Here is an 18,323-nt window from a genome sequence, read left to right on the forward strand (position 1 = left end):
TTGGTTTTATAGTTTTGCTAATGGATGAAACTTTTGATTTCACAGTGGTGTAAGAGCTCTAAAAGCTTACACAGAACTTTTGTTTTTACATATTTAAAAACATTATAATAAAAACAATTGAATATAAATTCAGTATTCCCCCCCCCCTTTAAAATGTGTTCTCTTAGTACTGAGGGTGTAGCTCAATGGTGAAGTGCTTTGCCTAGCGTGCACAGGCCCTAGGTTCAATTCCTAGTACTGAGGAGAAAAAAATTGGTGGTCTGCTGACAGCCTGCCCAGGGAAATAGTTTTTGAAATACAGGACTTTTTTGCTAATGGGAATGGAAACTGTATGGAGGCAAGGAACCTATATGATATCCCCAAGGTTCTGTCCCAGCCTGAGTGGCCTGAAGTTTCATCTGACATCTGGCCTCTTTTAAGAGCAAAACAAGCAAGCCTACCACAGAAAGAGGCTCTGATGGAAGAGTTTGCAACAAAGACAGAGGGGCAACAGATTCCTCAAGATTCCAGAGGTAAGAGGGAAGAAAGGAGTCTTAAGTGGACTCAAGACTTCCTAGAAAAATGTCACTAAGCCAGGAAGGCAAAAATATATTGTCTGGGAACCATAGGTTCAGAAACCTCCTGGCTTTTGGCAAGAGTTGGGAGACAGACTATGAAGCCTCAGAGGAAAAAAAAAAAAAAAAAGCCTCAGAAAAGTTGTTCCCAAAGCCTCCAAGCTGAGTCCCCTTCCTTCCCCTCTCCAGCACTGGGCCCCATCTGGGAAGGAGGCATATCTGCCCTTCCTTCAGTGTCTGAACAGCATCTACTTGGCAGCTCTCTCCAGACCCCTGATGTTTTAGGCCTTCAAACTCTTGACATATGGATGTTACTATCTACCTCCAGCTCTGTGTGGGACCCAGGGTTCTTCAGTAACCCATCACCTCACATTAGGGCTCCAGCACATTCCCTGTCCAGTTTCTCCCTTGCTCAGAGAACCCAGGTCACAACTCCTCAAAGCTTCCATACTACCCTTCCTGTAGGTTCTAAGGTCTCCACAGCCCCAGGGCACTCACTTTTGTTCAATGAGTTCTACTAGACAGGCTCTGGGCTTGAGTCCAGACATCAGCCCCCTAAAACCCAGCAGAAGGGCCCTAACTTGCACCTGCTGATCTATAATGAGGGAAGCCCATGACCCTGTCAAGGCCCAGAGATGGGGCATTAACTCCCCTCCCCTAAAGTTGCTTTACCCCAAGGATACATACTGCTTTGACTGCCCGGCTGTTCTGTGAGATCAACCTAGCAGGTGACTAAGGTTTCAAGTTCCCACACTAACTTCCTGCTCTGCCTGCTCTCCTGCTTCAGATTGCTAGGCCCCTGGAGGTGTCTGCAGACTCGCTATGCACCCCAGCACACACACCAGCAACTCTACAATTGTGTAATGGCCTAAGTAGGGACTGAAGGATGTAGGGTCTGGATAGGAGTAGCATAGGCACTATGCAAGGAAATAAGGAAGGAGTTGCTGAGCTGAAACCCCAGACTCACCAGGGTTGAGGGCAAGTGACTTTACTACTCCTGAGCCTAGGCTGGGTGGTGATGGTGGTATGGGTTTAAGAAAAATTGCTCTGTATATTATCTGAAGTAGAGAATTAAAAATACTAGTTTAGTTGATTCTGCACACAAATCTGGCATGGCCAAGTTATCTCACAGAAAATAAGACAAGCAATTTACACATTTCTAGCCTTCCATTCTCATTAATAAAATAACTTGGATTATATACAACTCAAAATATAGCCCTTACATTACCAATCTCTTTGCATAGAATAGTGGCGAAGAAAATGCCATGGGAGTCTCACCATTGCTGCTGGTTTTTGCACTCTTTGCTAGTTGTGCACGAGTAGCAGCAATCAAACTGTCATGGGCCAACTCCTGAACCCGGAGGAACCATGGAATGCTACTGTCCGTGCTCTCACTGGAGAGGAAATCATTCCCTGAATCCTCTGCCTCATCTTGTACAAACACTAAGTGCTCAGCTGAAGAGCCCAGACCTGGAGAACAAAAGGACATATGAAGGTTAGTCAACAAGTAATCCTTCTGTTTGCCCTGGCCCAGAAACTCTGTATCCTGAACCAGCTATTGGAGGTCTTTGCTTCTTACCTCAAGCTTCTGTGCTCACAGATGATTAGGCTATCACTTTCCTATTCTCAGGCCACAGGCTTATTGTTACCTTGCCTCCTCCTGTTTCAGAGGCAAAACTGTTCTTCCTGGCAACCAGGCTAACCCCCACCTCTAATATTCCAACCCCACACTTCAGTCATCCTTTTCTGTATCCTTCCATTTTTGTTCTCTCCCATTTCCATCCTATTCCTCTCTACTGGACAGCTTTTCCTTCTAGCCTTTAAATGTGTTCTAACTCAAGTTTCTCCCATCTTTATTCTTTAAAATAATAGAAAACCTTAAGTGCTTTTCTAGTTATTACCTGTTTCTTCAAAGTCAAGTTTTGTGAACAAGTGTACCCTCTAACTTGTGCATCCACTTTCTCACCTTCCATCTACTCCCCATCTCTTTAATTCTGTCCTCTACACCCACACTATCCCAATAACAACTGCTCTTGCCAAAATATTCAGATATATACTTCATCTCACTAGCCCATCCTATAGTATTTGGAATGATTTAGTATATTTTCTCCCTTAAAACTTCCCTACCTTGGTTTCCCACCCACTATTCTCTCTCAGTTCTCTTCATCCCCTTCCAGCTGTTCTTTCAAGTTCTTCTTGTTGCCCTCTTAAATGTGTGGGCTTTTCCCTCACAAGGTTCCAGGCTTGCCTTTTTTTCTGTTCATGCATCAATCTTCTCTTGAATCAAAGAGAAAATTGTTTCATACATTTCCTGAATGCTAATCAACACCTAAACTACTTATTTCATATGAGACCTCTCTAGAACTCTGGATTCCTGTGTCTTTTTTTTTTTTTTTAAAGAGAGAGAGAGAGAGTTTTTCAATATTTATTTTTTAGTTTTCGGCGGACACAACATCTTTGTTTGTATGTGGTGCTGAGGATCGAACCCGGGCCGCACGCATGCCAGGCGAGCGCGCTACCGCTTGAGCCACATCCCCAGCCCGTGTGTCTAACTTTCTGAAGAAAACTTCCTCCTAATGTTCCTTCAAAATCTCAACTTCAGGGTCTGGAGTTGTAGCTCAGTGGTAGAGCACTGCCTAGCAAGTGTGAGGCACTGGGTTCAATCTTCAGCACCACATAAAAATAAATAAAATAAAAGTATCGTGTCCATCTACAAGTAAAAAAAATTTTTTTTTTAAATCTCAACTTCGGGCTGGGGATGTGGCTCAAGCGGTAGCGAGCTCGCCCGGCATGCACGGGGCGCTGGGTTCGATCATCAACACCACATAAAATAAAGATGTTGTGTCCACCGAAAACTGAAAAATAAATATTAAAAAAATTCTCTCTCTCTCTCTCTCTCTCTCTCTTTAAAAAAAAAAAAATCTCAACTTCAACAGACATAAATTGGAACTTATCATCCTACCCCACACCCTGTTCTTCCTATGCTCAACTGTATCAGTAAATGGCACCATCTAATTTCCCAAACGAGATATGTTTAAATCATCCTAGAATCCTCTCTCTTGTTCTACATGTTCATTTTGTCACCAGACTATGAAATTTCTGAAAAATAATAAAGCTTCTAGTGAAATATGTCCCAACTCCAATTTTTTCATAAGTATGAGAAAAGTTCAGAAAAAGATAAAGAATACCTGCTCTTGTTAGGTTAAGAAGAATAAAAGAAGTGCTATCACTTGGCTGTAGATCTTGCAACAAACTAGGAGACTCTGGAGTAGACAAAAACTCTGGGGACTTCTGTACAGTCTGAGCCCTCGTCTCCTCTCCGTCTGGGCCCACATTCACCTGAAGGCTTCTCAGTACAGCTGATGAAGGGACCTCCTTGGGGGAGTTAGTATGATTTGGAGCATCATCTAGTAAAAGGAAAACACAGCATTACCTCCAAGGAGATCATCATTTTGAAACAGTGTCTAATACCTGTGTAACATCTCTTAGTATCTAGCACCCTATAAAAACAGTGTTCTCATTTTACAAATACAAAACTTGCCTCAGAGAAAAACAGAGATGACTTTAAAGGTAATCAGACAAAATGTGAGAAACAGATTTCTCTTGACACCTGACATAGCTAATAGCCAATAATCTGCATTTGGACATTACAGAACTTAGTCCTTTTTGAAGTCAGAAATCAGAACTTTTTCCTTAAAAAAAAAAAAAAAAGCTACATTATGAATGTTAAGGGAGGATCTAAATTTTAAACCTTTTTCTTAAAAGTTTAACTTTTTAGTTCACTTTTATAACATGTACACGACAGTTCTGGTGGATAATTAAAAGGGGGAAAAACAGCCTTGGAATCAAAAGAAATCTCACAAATTTATTAATATGTTTCATTATATAATTCTGGGTTTATACTGAATGTAAAGAAATAATTCAGGGCTGGGGGTGTAACTCAGTAGTAGTGATTGCCTAGCATGCACAATGCCCTGGGTTCAATTCCCAATACCTTTAAGAGAAATTTTTTTTCTTTAAATTCAGATTTGACCTCAAGAACTTCATTCTATCTGGATACAGTGGCACCCACCTATAATCCCAGTTACTCAGGAGGCTGAGGCGGGAGGATTGCAAGTTCAAGGCCAGACTGAGCAACTTAGAGAGATCTTATCTCAAAATAAAATTTTAAAAAGGGCTGGGGTATAAATTCAGTTATAGAGCACTTGCCTAACATATGCAAGGCCTGGGTTCAATTCTCAGTACCGAGGAGGTGGGGGTGGGGAACACACATACATGACATTTTGTTCTAAGTGATAGAAAAGAATTTCCAAAGGTTTTGGTTGCAATATAATGAGGAAACTGCACTTCAACACTGAAGTATCCAATATTTTCAGAGGTTTTAACATTTTTTAAAAAGGCATGTATCACTTCTTCCTCTTTTAAGTAGGTAACAAGATTATAGAAATAAGTTGGGCACATGCCAAAATCCCAGCAACATGGGAGGCTGAGGAAGGATGATAACGAGTTTGAGGCCTGCCTCAGCAACTTAGTGAGGTCCTCAGCAACTTAGAAAGACCCTGTCTCAAAATAAAAAATAGAAAGGGCTGGGATGTGGTTCAATGTACCTAGGTTCGATCCCTAGTACCAACAAAATGAAACAAAACAAAAATAAAAGTGAACAATATGGGGGCTGGGGTTATGGCTCAGCGGTAGAGAGCTTGCCTTGCATGTGCATGGCCCTGGGTTTGATCCTCAGCACCACATAAAAATAAATTAATTAATTAAATAAAGTTATTAAAAAAAAAAGTGGATATATGTCCATTTTCATTAGGCTTTGGCTTAATAAAGCTGCACAATAACGTGAATATACTTACACACAAAGATAAAAATCTTAAAAGTTCATAGTAGTTCTGTTTGTCATATTACAACATTAAGTAATAAATATTCGTCAACAAGTGGCATGGATAAGGAGTTGTGGTATACTTTATATAACAATACCATACAGCAATGTAACTAAACAAACCATAGCTACACACAATAAGGATAAACTTCACAAATATAAACTAAAGGAAGGAAGGTACAAAAACATACAGATCATATGATTCCATTCATTTAAGGTCCAAAACCAATTAAGATTATACCACATTGCTTAGAGATATATAAATGGGTGGGTAAATTTGGAAAACAAAGAAATGATTATCACAAAAGTGAGAGGACACTGGCATTCTTACAAAAGAATGTTGTTATCTTTATAGGGGAAAAGCCTAAGTAGGAGCCAGGCAATGGCACACTCCTGTAATTTCATGGACTCAAAAGAGGCTGAGGTAGGAGGATCCCAAGCTCAAGGCCAACCTTAGCAAATTAGAGCCACTCTATCTAGAAAAAAAGGGAATGTAGTTCACTGGTAGACTGTGTCCAATCCCTAATATTGCAAGGGGAAAAAAAAAAATCGAAGAATACCACCAAAGGACATTAACTAGAAGAGTTTTTAACAAACTACTTAAGTTGTCAAACAAGCTAATGTTTACTCTCCCTGATAAAACACTAACACTCCAAATTTTAAAACAAAGATCAGAGTATAAGGAATTTACTACATCCAAAAATAATATTCTCCTTGCCAATAATCAATTGACTCCCATCCAAACCTTATCTCCCTACCTGTGCTCAGCATTCTATTTCCTTTTACTTCTCCTGAAGCATCCTCACCAACATCCTACTATTTCTGTCTCAGTTTCCCTAAAACAACCCCCAAATATCTCAGATCTAAAAACAAAAACTAACAAACAAAACCCCTAATTTCCACCTACCTTACCTTTTTTCCTTCTCGTAGCAGAACAGTCTTGAGAAAATACCACTAGTTACTTCCACAATTATGTTGGACTTACTTTGCATTGATACCTCAATCTACAGCCACTTGGTTGTCCACCCACTTCACTCTGTGGACAACCAAGTTCAGGATGGATTCTTTTTAGACTCTATCTTCTCTGGGCCCCTTAGGAGCATTTGATATTGACTTCCCTTGTGTTCCACACTTCCACTCTATATTGATATTCATCCTACTTCTATACCCTACTTTATACCCCTTACCACCTGTTCAGATTCTTTTGTCTTATCCTATTCCTTCCAGAGTTCTGCCTTGACCTTTCCCCCCCCCCCCCACTGTCACACTGAATCATGATAGCAGCCATTCCTGTGGCTTAAACAACTGATACACTTATGACTTTCATGGTTACTTTTTCTCTATGACCAGTCAATTGTAAAGTCAGTTATCCATTCCATCAGATACCATAAAGTAAGCTAAGCTCTTGGGACTTCTTTATCCTATCTCTGGTGATCTTTGTTTTTACCTGATAACATTAGCCGACTGCATTCTGAGGCCTCGGTCACCGGAAGTAGGGATAAGCAAGTAATGTCTTTAGCTTCTGATTCTACTAGTCCCTGTCCCAATGGGATGGAGGTATTCTGAACAAACTGTACCAGGAGCTGAGGGGGGAAAAAAGGCAACACTAAGATACAGAGGTTATTAGGAATGGATCTAAACCTCTGAGTTTATGAAAAGGTAATGATGAAGTCTTGACTGCACTAGGTTTAGACATTCAAAGAAAAACTAGATTGTTATTTCATCAATGTTCATTGTTATTTATATAACTAAACCAACCCCATCACTTTCCAAATAGAAAATATAAAAATAATTTTAAAATGAAGGACTACTTAAAAAAAAAAATCAACCACACCACACTGATTACATCTTACAAAGCATTTTTCTGTGTACATTTAACCTTCACATTAAATTGGCTAGGACTGAATATGTATTTTACAAAGAAGAATCAAGATGAGGACATTAGTGTCTTATCTAAGATCACATGACTAGCTAGCAGTGCCAATCTTTGAACTTAAGTAATCAGATTCACTAAAATTAAAGTGAGAAAAATGAATGAAAATAAAATGCTTATTTTTATTAAATACATTTATTAAAATATAATGCTTAGCCAGACATGGTGATGCATTTCTGTAATCCCAGCTGAGGCAGGAAGATTAAAAATTAGAGGCCAGCCTGGAAAACTTAGAGCTAACAATGTGGCTCAGTGGTAGAGCACTTGCCTAGCATGTGTGAGGCTGTCAGTTTAAGACCAAGTACCACACATACACACAAACCAAAGAAAAAGATACCCAATGTGTTCAGAAATAAAATATTTTCTGATATATACAAAATTATTACAAGAATGGTTTGTGGTAGAAAATATTTATATACATATACACATACACATTACTTATGTTACATGGCATACTCTCGCCATATATTTATATATAAAATATTTTGTCATTATATAACTATCCAAATAATTTTACACTTCCTTAAACAACGACCAAAAAAAAAAAAAAAATCACAAAAGACAAAAAAATTTTGAGAAAATACTTAGTAATGAAAAAATAATAAATTAATACTTACAATCAAATCCATTTGGTTCACAAAACCTAAAATATTTAATATTTACTATCAGGTCTTTATAGAAAAAGTTTACTGATCCCTGAACTAATAATGATAAACTCTGAAATACAACCCACCAAAAGAAAAGGAAACAAGCTGAGTAGGCTCACCTCTGGTTTGGATTCTAACTCATCCGATAACATTGATTCAGCTTCCAAAATCCTGTAGCTGTTTAGGGAACAGGTTCAAAATTAATTCAGAGTCAATGACACCTTCCCGTTATGCTCATGTTCCTTTAGGAAACACTATGCTCTTTCTATAAGATGCTGAACTAAGTTGATAATCAATTTATCCTAAAATAGGGATAAAAAAGAGAGAGACAGCATTAAGAACAGTGAGAAAATACAGCTAAATAAGTAAAATATCCAAAAATCATAACAAACAAAGAATTCAGCTCCAATTCCTTGTTTTAAAATAGAACAAGTGAACTAGGTATCAAAATCCAAAATGATGTTTATGTTTCTACTTCTAAAATCAATTCTAAGGAAAGAACTTAACTACAGAAAAAGCTAGAGCCGGGCACAGTGGCACATACTTTTAATTCCAGCTACTTAGGAGGTTAAGGCAGGAGGAATCATAAGTTAGAGAACAACCTCAGCAACTTAGTTGGACCCTGTTTCCAAAAAAAAAAAAAAAAGGATCGGGTATAGTTTAGTAGTGATGCATTCCCAGGTTCGATCTCCAGTACAGGGGGAAAAAAGAGGAAAAAACTCAAAGATGTTCACAAATATGTGACAAACTGGAAGCAACATGTAAACACACATATATATCCAACAATTAAGGAATTGTTGATTAAGTATGGCACCGTCACTTCAAAATAAGGTTATGAAGACACTTCGGCAACAAAGAAAAATTATTACATTAAATTATAAAAATAGGGCTGAGGTTGTGGCTCAGTGGTAGAGCGCTGGCCTAGCATGTGTGAGGCACTGGGTTCAATTCTCAGTACCACATATAAATTAATAAATAAAGATCCATCAACAACTAAAAAATATGTTTAAAAAAAAATAAACTATAAAAATAAAATGATTATATTTGCATTTTTAAAACTAGTTATGATAGGCACAGAACAAAGTCAAAGGAAATTCACACAGGTATGATAGTAGTTAATATTGTATGGTAGGTTGGTGTGACTTATTTTTCTTTTCTTGATTTTCCAAGTTTTCTAAAATGTAATTATATTGTATTGATAATTTTTAAAAATACATTAAAAAATAGTCAAAAGTGGATGTGTAGCTCAGAAGTAGAGCACTTACCTAGCATTCATGAAGCCCTGGGATCAATCTACAGTACTGCACAGGGAAAAAAATGACAAAATTTGAATAGTGTTTCCCAGATGTAGTGTTCTTGGAACCCTGATGCAGCTGTTTTCTCCCTGTAATTTAAATTCTTTCTTTCTTCTTCTCCCCCTACCCCCACCTTTTCTTTCATTTTTGGGCTAGGGATTAAATCCCAAGGCCTTGTGTATACTACGCAATCAACCACTGAGTTACTCCCCCAGCCCAAAATTCTTACTTTCTTACAGCTTAATTTTTCCCCTAGGAATCTGTCATGTGAGTCCTTTATTTGTTGCCAAAATTGGGAACACTGTGTAATCATACATATAAAATGTACCTAGGATGAAGTTTTCCATTAATACCAGGGTTGGCTAGATAGTTACAATAAGACAGACTTTACAAAAAGGGCATTTAGAAGTAATGGAATAAATATTTGTTTGTTGGTTTCTTCTCCCTCTTTCCAGCTGTCTGAGATTCTCATTTTTCATTGTAAAGGAATAACAATTTACAAGATATAATGAAAACAATCCTTTTAAGTTTTTCACCTGAAGTATTATAAATCCCTGACTTTTCTATCCACATACATTTTTCTCACTCAAGCACTACAACAACATAATAATTTATCCATTCATCTTTTTAGAAAGAAAGAAATTAAGGCTCAATAAATCATTTGCCCAAGTTATTAAGCTGCAAAGCCAGGACTCCTACCCACAGAGCAGGTTGGCATAAATAGTTGAATGAATAGTGATTACATCTCTCTAATTTGTAAGACCAAAGAATTCCTTTACCGCAATTCCAGCTCACTCTCAACAAGCCAAGAAATTACCAGATGTTTGTTTAGGTTATCCTTAAAGTTCCTCCAACTTTGAGATTCCATGATTGTAAAATCTCCAGGAAACCATACAACTATTTTCTGACCTTTATATGTTAACAATGATATTTTTTAGTGTTTTTAATCTAATAATAATACTTAAAAATTAACAAAAACATTTCCTGAAACAACTGGATATCCATATCATAACTGAGTACTACCCTACAATTTTGGTGGCCAAGTTTATGGTTTGTGTGTGTACTGTATGATAAAATAAAGAAAAGAAGGCACTAGAATAGGCAAGCTGGATTCAAAATAATCACTACAAGAGTACCTTATCAGGTGTACTAGGTAAACCTCTTCTTTAACACAGAACTTACTAAGTATATTAGCTGGTAGTATAGTGACAAATATGCAATTACCTTTGTTTCTACCAATTCCAATACCCATTTAACAAATTTCAAAAACTGTAATGCAAATCTTTTAAGAAAATAAGTTTCACTGAGAGTTCACAGAATATACAATTCACCCATTTTAAAGAGTACTATTAGATTGTCTTTGTCTTTAGTATATTCACAGTTGTGTAACCATACCACAAATTTACATTTTGATCACCCAAAAAGATACCCCGAAGTCACTTCCCATTTTCATGTTGTCTTTACTATGAGTTTAAAGGGATTCCATACAAGCATTCCTATAAGCAGATAGTAAGTACTGAATAAATATTTGTATATGAATGAATGACCTTTCTTCTGAACTCCAAATCTTCATTTCTAACTGCTTGCTGGGTATTTCTATATATAATTGCAACAGCATCTCAAACCTAACAATGTACAAAATCCAGATTATCATCTCCCCTAAACTTGTTCTTCCTGTTATTATCTATTTCAATTATTGCCCAATTTTCTTCCTACTCAGCTGCAAATTCTAGATCTTTAATAATAATCTCACATTCTCTATATTTAAATAATCCCAGTAATTCTGAGTCCCCCAAATTTATTCCTACTGCAATGCCTTATTTAGTCTCTTTCAACTACACTATTAAATAGGCTTCTACCTGGTCACCTGGCCTTTAAAATTCCCCTTTCCAACCCATGTTTATGCAACCAATCTAGTTATCCTTCCAAAACACAAAAATGCTTATGTCAACCCCCTTTACTCAGTTGTATGCCTCAAAATAATGGTCAAACTCTAACGGTAAATCTCTTCATTTAGAGATAACCTCCCCACCCCCGCCAAAGCTAGAGACTGAGTAATTCACCCCCACACCCACCCCAAAGTTTGACATCTACTTGAATGCAAAGCTTAAACTAGAACTCAAATCTAACAGACAGCAAGTTTAGTTGCCTTTTATTCTACCTCACACTAAGATAATACAAAGAGGAATTTCTCACAGCCTAAACAACAACAAAAAAGCTGTCTTTATTTTAAAGTATTTCTTTTACTCTCTTTGCAAATATGCTGTGTTGACCCTGTTGCAAAGTGAGGAGTATATACGAATTCTTAATCCCCAAGTTAATAATATTTAACTTCCAAATGGTAACTAAGTCCTTTTCAGCGCCTCACGAGCAAGTTGAATAAACTTTAATAAACTATTGAGATTCTCTTGAGAAATGTCAGAGGATAAGTTCAACCGGCAAAACGCACACGGCTGTAAGTCAACAGCCAGCCTACGTGCCCGCCTGAACTGACAAGCGAAAGAGAAACCGGAGGCCCAGCCCCTCCTGTCCACAGGCGACCCTAATCAGACACAGAAAGTAAGTGGACATAGAAAAGGAGAGGGTAGCTCTGGGCAGAAACATTCGGGGTAGAATCCCCTTGGCACACCTTTCCCCCATCACAAAGGCCTAAATCTAAGGCCCCAAGGTCCGCGGGCAGGCCCCGAGTGCGGGTGCAGTCCGGGAGCCCCCGCTCCAAGAACTCGCTGACTCCGGTTTTCTCGGGACTGTCTTGTTCCTGTGTCCCTAACTCTAAACGGAAGCAAAGAAGCCAAAACATCGCCCCCCAAACCGCGAGGGGAAGGGCCGAGGCCGCAGGGCTTCAGACCGTCCACTTCTAGGATCGCCAGATCCGGGAGGGGTGTCCAGGGAGGAGAGTTTCCCTGTCCGCTCCAGGGGCGAACTCGGCCCCAGGCCTCTAGGAGCCTGTAGGGGCTCCCTCTCGTCGGGGACTACCGAGCCAAGCGAGTGCCGCCAGTCCCAACCTGAAGCTTACCTTTCCTCAGGGACAGGTTGCCGGCAGTCAATCGGTCCTGAATTCCGTCCACACAGAGTATCTTCCGGCTCCCGCCGGAAGCAGCTCGAGCGCGGGACAGGAAGTTTGGCCGCTCCCCGCCCCCGGCGCACACACGCCCACCCGTTTGGCTAGGAGCCGCGCTACTGCCACCCTTCCGAGGGCAGCAGATGAGGCTGACCCGGCTCCCAGCACAGGGCTAAGCTTCCAGCGGCGAAAGCCCAGCCCTCGGTTTCCCATTCTCTCTGGCCTTCAGGGCTCCTAGATCCGCGAAGCCCTAAAACCAGGTCAGTGTATTCTAGCCATGACGTCACTACCAACCCGCAGCTATGGAGGAGTTTCCCCCCCCCCCCCCGCCAGCTAAGGATCTATAATAGAGGGAAACGAGAAGATTGCTCCTTAAGCATTTGCCAAAGCTCTCAGTGAAGAGGCCCTTGAATCTTCACCACCCGAGAAGGAAACTTGTAGAATGAAGTTCTGCTGTGCATATGGGACGGGGAATTGAGTCTCCTGTAGAATTTTTTTTAGAGATTGTTAATTTCCCTAGAGGCTGGGTTGCAAATATTTTTAGTACGTAAAGAGCTCTTGGATGTCCTGATTGGATGTCACCACTTTATTAGAACTTTGACTTGACTGACTTCTTAAAATTACTAATTTTTTGAATATTCACTGCCATGCGGAAGAATAAAAAACAACTAAAATAGTGACTGTGGAAATTAAAGGAGTTCTCTTTAAAAAGGCATTTCAAGGTAAAAGATAAACCAGGCACATATAAATGGGTGAATGATATCTTTAGGCACACGATGTTCCAAGGAAATATAATTCCTCTTTTTGGATAAGCAGAGTTTGAAGTACCAACGGGATATTTACTTGAAGGTAAAGATCCAAAGCTCAAGTAAGAAGTCAGGAGAAGAAGTGTAGACTTGGGAGCTATCAGCGTACAGAGAAGAGATAAAACCCCTCAGAAAAGAAAATGGTAGAGGAAAAATATATAAAAGAAGACAACTGAAGTTCACTGGAGTGATTACCAACACAATTTGAATCTACTTTTACTAATTTCACATTCAAAAATACATTGGCAGCAGCGCAGCTACCCAATAAAGCTTAGGCAGGTGGAACCCAAGTTGGAGAGCTGCCTCTGCAATTTAGACCTCATCTCAGACAAAATAAAAAGGGCTGGGGATGTAGCTCAATGGTAAAGCACCCAGGGTTCAATTCCCAGTTAAATGTGTGTGTGTGTGTGTACACACTGGCAGTGTGTAAAACAGGTTACCATACACAGAAAAACATCTTCAATTTTATTGTTTCAAAGGGTTGGATACAATTAATAAAACAAACTTACTTAGAGGTGCATCAATATAGGTTTTGAACATTCATGATTACAACCATTGGTTAATTTTCCCAGTCAGTCCTGTTGTTTTCTGAAGCCGTCTTTGTTTTGATTTTGGTTGTTTTAGGTGTTCTTGTGCTGGGGACTGACCTCAAGGTCAAGCAGAGTTGTGCTACTGAGTTACACCCCCAAACCTCCTTGTTTAGTTATCTGAAATTCCCAGTAAGTTTATATCTACTTGCTCTCTAATCTTGACAACTATTTGTCAATATTTGCACACTAAACTAAGATTAACATATGCTTTTATCAATATATAAATTGGGTTTTTAGGGCTGGGGATGTGGCTCAATCGGTAGCGTGCTCGTCTGGCATGCATGCGGGGGTTCAATCCTCAGCACCACATACAAACAAAGATGTGTCCCCCGAAAAAAAAATAATAATAATAAACATTAAAATTCTCTCTCTTTAAAAAAAAATAAAATAAATTGGGTTTTTAGACAGTATAGTGAATTATTTGGCAAAACATTAATAGATAATCCTTTGGATTAAATCCTGATCTCTGGGTCTCTCAAACCAAATAACTTCAGCCATTTATTTTCTCATATCACTCCCAACCCCAAACCTCTGTTTTCCTTTTGCAAAAACTGTTCCACAAGCTCTGAATCACACCCAACCAACCCTACCCTGCAGTCCTTACATACATATCATACCATTTAGTCCTGTTTCCACCTACAATATGGAAAGGCCATTCCAATTCTGTTCTTATTCCAAGTTTCAGTTTAAGAATCATGTGAAGTTTTTTTTCTCCAGTCCAACAAATGTTTACTACATGCCTCTCATTTCAAATAGAATATTCTATTTTAAATAGACGTTATTAATTTTTAAAAATTTATAAATTTGATGCATTAACGTTGCATCAAATCTCCAGTAACTTCAGAATGTCTGATACAATTATGTCATACATGTTTTAACAAAAGAAAAATGGATCATTTTAATTTCAATATTATTTTAGGTAATGTTAGATGTAGAGTGCACACATGATATTAAGATATAAAAAAGAATTAAGTTATGTAAGAAAATATTCTTCTGATCACATTCAAATCAAGAGCTATCTGTACTTTTTTTTTTTTACAATACCTTTATTTTATTTTATTGTGGTGATCAGGATTGAACCCAGTGCTTCACACATGTGAGGCAAGCGCTCCACCACCGAACTACAACCCCAGCCCCCTGTACTTTTTTTTTTTTTTTTTTTTTTTTTTTAAATTTTTTATTGTGGGTTGTTCAAAACATTACAAATTTCTTGACATATCATATTCCACACTTTGATTCTAGTGGGTTATGAACTCCCACCTTCACCCCATACACAGATTGCAGATTCACATCAGTTACACATCCATTGATTTACAAATTGCCATACTAGTGTCTGTTGTGCTCCGCTGCCTTTCCCATCATCCACCCTCCCCACCCCTGTACTTTTTTTTAAAAAAAATTTTATCTTAAAAATCTTTGTGTAAGGTGGAAAGAAATATGTGTGATTTTTCTTGAAGATGACAATTATAGAGAAATATCTTTTGAAATACAAACTATCTGTTTTCCGATGTTACCCCCTGTCATCATGGACTGGAATGCAGCTGGAAAGAAAAAAAAAATAGATTATCTGAAAAGATAAATGTTACCATGAAACTTGTTTATCAAGAGGTCAGACATAAAATTAGTTTGAATAACTTCTTCCAGGATTGTAATATTAAGCACAGAAGGAAACTGTCATGAAAAGAAAGGTCAAGTAGAAGTTAAAGAAAAACTAACCCAACTAACTGTTATTATACCTAAACTGAGTTTACATCAATGTTTAATGTATACAGAGTCTAAAGATTGGTGGAAAATAAATATGGGAATTAATTATCAGCAAAAACAATTTTTAAATAACTGTCAAAAATTTTAGAATTGTAATCAAAAAGTTTTTTAAATAAATAAATACAGTACACATTTCTTAGGCCAAATGACTGGGTTTTATGTTTAGTATACATTAACAAAATGTATTAAAAATTTTTTCTGAAAAAGGAAAACATCAGTTTGATTTAACCCTTTTCAGTTAAATGAACAAATCAGAATATTTTTAATTTTTTTTTTAATTTGTCTTTGTTGCTGTTGATGTATTTTTATTTGGTGCTGAGGATCAAACCCAGGGCCTCGCACGTGCAAGGCAGGTGCTCTACCACTGAGCTATAGCCCTAGCCCTAAATGAGAATATCTTAAATCTATGTATAGTGGGCAAAAGTTAAATATTGACAATTTGCTTAATATAAATTGCCCCAGAAGCAGCTAATCTGAAAAAGTAACCTAAAGCCTAAGTAATTTTCACAATCCTTACATTTTTTATAAACTATTTGAGATGTGATAACAATACCTCTTAAATACCACTAAGTTGAACTCACATAGATCTTGATTACAATACTTATGGAAACCTAGAGTATGGTTTTACAGGGAAGAAATAAATGATTAAAAAAGGAGGGGCTGAGGTTGTGGCTCAGTAGTAGAGTGCTTATGTGTGAAGCACTGGGTTCGATTCTCAGCACCACATATAAATAAATAAAGGTCCATTGACAACTAAAAGAAATATATTAAATAAATAAATAAGGAAAAAAACAACAGGTATGGTGGTGCACACCTGTGATCCCAGTGACTCAGGAGGCTGATGCAGTAAGATCTAAGTTAGAGACCAGCCACAGCATCTTAGTGAGATCCTCATCAATTTAGTGAGACCTTGTCTCAAAATAAAAAATAAAAAGGATTGGGGATATAGCTCTGTGGTAAAGTACCCCTGAATTCAATCCTCAATATTAAAAGAAAAAAAAAACAAAAACAGGCAAAGTGGTGTATGCCTATAATCCCAGCTACTCTGGAGACCAAAGCAGGAGGATCTCAAGTTTGAGGCTAGCCTGGGTAACTTAGTGAGACCTTGTCCCAACAGAAAAAAATGAAAATAGCTGGGGATGTGGCTCTGTGATAAGAGTGCCTCTGGGCTCAATTCTCAGTACTGTAAAAAAGAAAGAAAAAAATCTGGTCTGGGGATGTAGCTCAGTGATATAGGACTTGCCTAGCAGGCATAAGACCCTGATCCGTAGCTTTGTCAAAAAAAGAAAGAGAAGGAAAACAACCAACCAAAACACAGTTAATATTGATTCAGCCTAGCAAAACTAAAAATTAAGAAAAAAAGAAAAGGGGGAGGAGACACCTGAGAAGTAGCATTAAAAGAAAAAAGAATATTTTTGCTGAGCACATGTATATAATAAATAAATACATTCGTCTTACCTCCCATGTTTTCCAATCCATTTATCACAGTCTCCTTGATCTGTAAATTAAAATAGTAGTTTTAGTATTCTTTTAAAAAATTATTTTGTGATAATGGGGATAAGCCCTTTTTATTTTGAGATGGTCTTGCTAAGTCGCTGAGGCTGGCCTTGATTGCAGTTCTCCTGCCTCAACCTCCTAAGTAGCTGAGATAAATTATAAGTACCCGCCACTATACCCAGCTATACGTCCTCTTCTCAAAATATACACACACACACTCATAACTGCCAATCATTTGTGGGTTTCAAGAACATCAAGAGAACAAGGTCAGGATCTCTGAATCCCAAATTAAAAATTTCTGATTTTCAGCCAACAACTAAGAAAGACATCAGAGTATCCATGGAGAGTAGGTGAGGACACTAGGATGTGCTTATATGACTTTCTTGGAAAGGAGTCTCCAATACATGGTAGAATTCCATAAATATTTTTGAATATTACTAATTTATATTTTGGGAAAACTATTGATTTTGTAATATAATCCACAGAAAGTGAAACAGTAAATTTTATATAAAGTTAATAATAAGAGGGTTTCTTCACAGTTAGGAGTTTACAATCATCAGCAAGGTAAAGATATTTAGTACACATTTCTTTTGTAGGAATTTTTTATAATGAAACAAACATGTTTGAGGTTAGGTGCAGTGGTGCATGCCATAATCCCAGCTTTTGGTATGCAAGATAAAGGAAAAAATGTTTGCTATAATATAATTTAAATAATACAAAAGTATATCAAGTAGCAGGAAGAATTATAATGATAAAAAATAGAAGTACTACCTTTAGCTTTCCTTCTTTAAACCACTGACTCAGTTGAAGAATGCCAGGCTCAAATTTATCCTTATAATTTAACACCAGAAATCTTTCCCTGTAGGGGAGAAGAAAAGGATAATGATCAGAGAACAAGACAGGAGTGAGAGTTCAAGATGAAACCATTCCAGAACTCTAGTAAATCTGTTAATCCTTAAAATATTAGAATTAATCACACTGAGTTTGGTCAGACATAATTTTAGGTGTATTTACAAATGTAAGTATACTAAACTTCTACTGTTTGTGTCTGCTCAGCATCTACAACTCCATTTAGCAACAGTTCTGTGATTTTTTTCTTTGTAGATATCTTCCTTTCCCCATTCTCTCTTGACTTAACCCAGCTCAGTCAAATCCAGTAAGTATGAGTTTTCAAGGAGCTAATTAACCAAAACCTAAATATTAAACTAGCTTAAAAATAGAGAGCATTAATTTCAAGGATATATAAAGAATTCAAAAAACTCCAAAAAAAAAAAAAAAAACCCAAATAACCCAA

At 37.7% G+C, this 18,323-nt stretch overlaps 2 protein-coding genes across 18 annotated transcripts in view; both read right to left on the reverse strand.

Annotated features, from left to right (window-relative positions):
• Znf410 (zinc finger protein 410) overlaps positions 1–12,528 on the reverse strand; it is a 38,158-nt gene extending 25,630 nt beyond the window's left edge. For 5 of the 9 annotated variants that reach the window (XR_009226382.1, XM_046440915.2, XM_046440914.2 and 2 more), the window contains exons 1-6: positions 12,328–12,418; positions 9,282–9,317; positions 8,136–8,193; positions 6,884–7,019; positions 3,743–3,961; positions 1,833–2,024 (exon numbers count right to left, since the gene is read on the reverse strand). Coding sequence is in view for 8 of the 9 variants with exons in the window: in XM_046440915.2 (XP_046296871.1) it covers positions 1,833–2,024; positions 3,743–3,961; positions 6,884–7,019; positions 8,136–8,193; positions 9,282–9,292 (616 nt within the window). In the remaining variant the exon portion in view is untranslated. Of the gene's footprint in view, positions 1–1,832; positions 2,025–3,742; positions 3,962–6,883; positions 7,020–8,135; positions 8,319–9,281; positions 9,318–12,327 lie in introns of all 9 variants that reach the window. The other 4 variants (XM_046440913.2, XM_046440910.2, XM_046440912.2 and 1 more) reach the window with 4 other exon arrangements.
• A 1,102-nt stretch (positions 12,529–13,630) lies between these two features.
• The window catches only part of Ptgr2 (prostaglandin reductase 2), a 45,876-nt gene continuing 41,183 nt past the window's right edge, over positions 13,631–18,323 (reverse strand). For 8 of the 9 annotated variants that reach the window (XM_058577785.1, XM_046440918.2, XM_058577783.1 and 5 more), the window contains 3 exons: positions 17,801–17,888; positions 16,991–17,030; positions 13,631–15,309 (listed from right to left, as the gene is read on the reverse strand). In XM_058577785.1, the coding sequence (XP_058433768.1) occupies positions 15,233–15,309; positions 16,991–17,030; positions 17,801–17,888 (205 nt within the window). In that variant the 3' untranslated portion in view covers positions 13,631–15,232. The remainder of the gene's footprint in view (positions 15,310–16,990; positions 17,031–17,800; positions 17,889–18,323) is intronic. The other variant, XR_006851061.2, reaches the window with a different exon arrangement.

This window comes from Marmota monax, unplaced genomic scaffold (genome assembly GCF_021218885.2).
Source record: "Marmota monax isolate L192 unplaced genomic scaffold, Marmota_monax_Labrador192_F-V1.1 WCK01_AAM20220418_F8-fsc00017, whole genome shotgun sequence".
In the NCBI taxonomy this organism is placed as follows: domain Eukaryota; kingdom Metazoa; phylum Chordata; class Mammalia; order Rodentia; family Sciuridae; genus Marmota; species Marmota monax.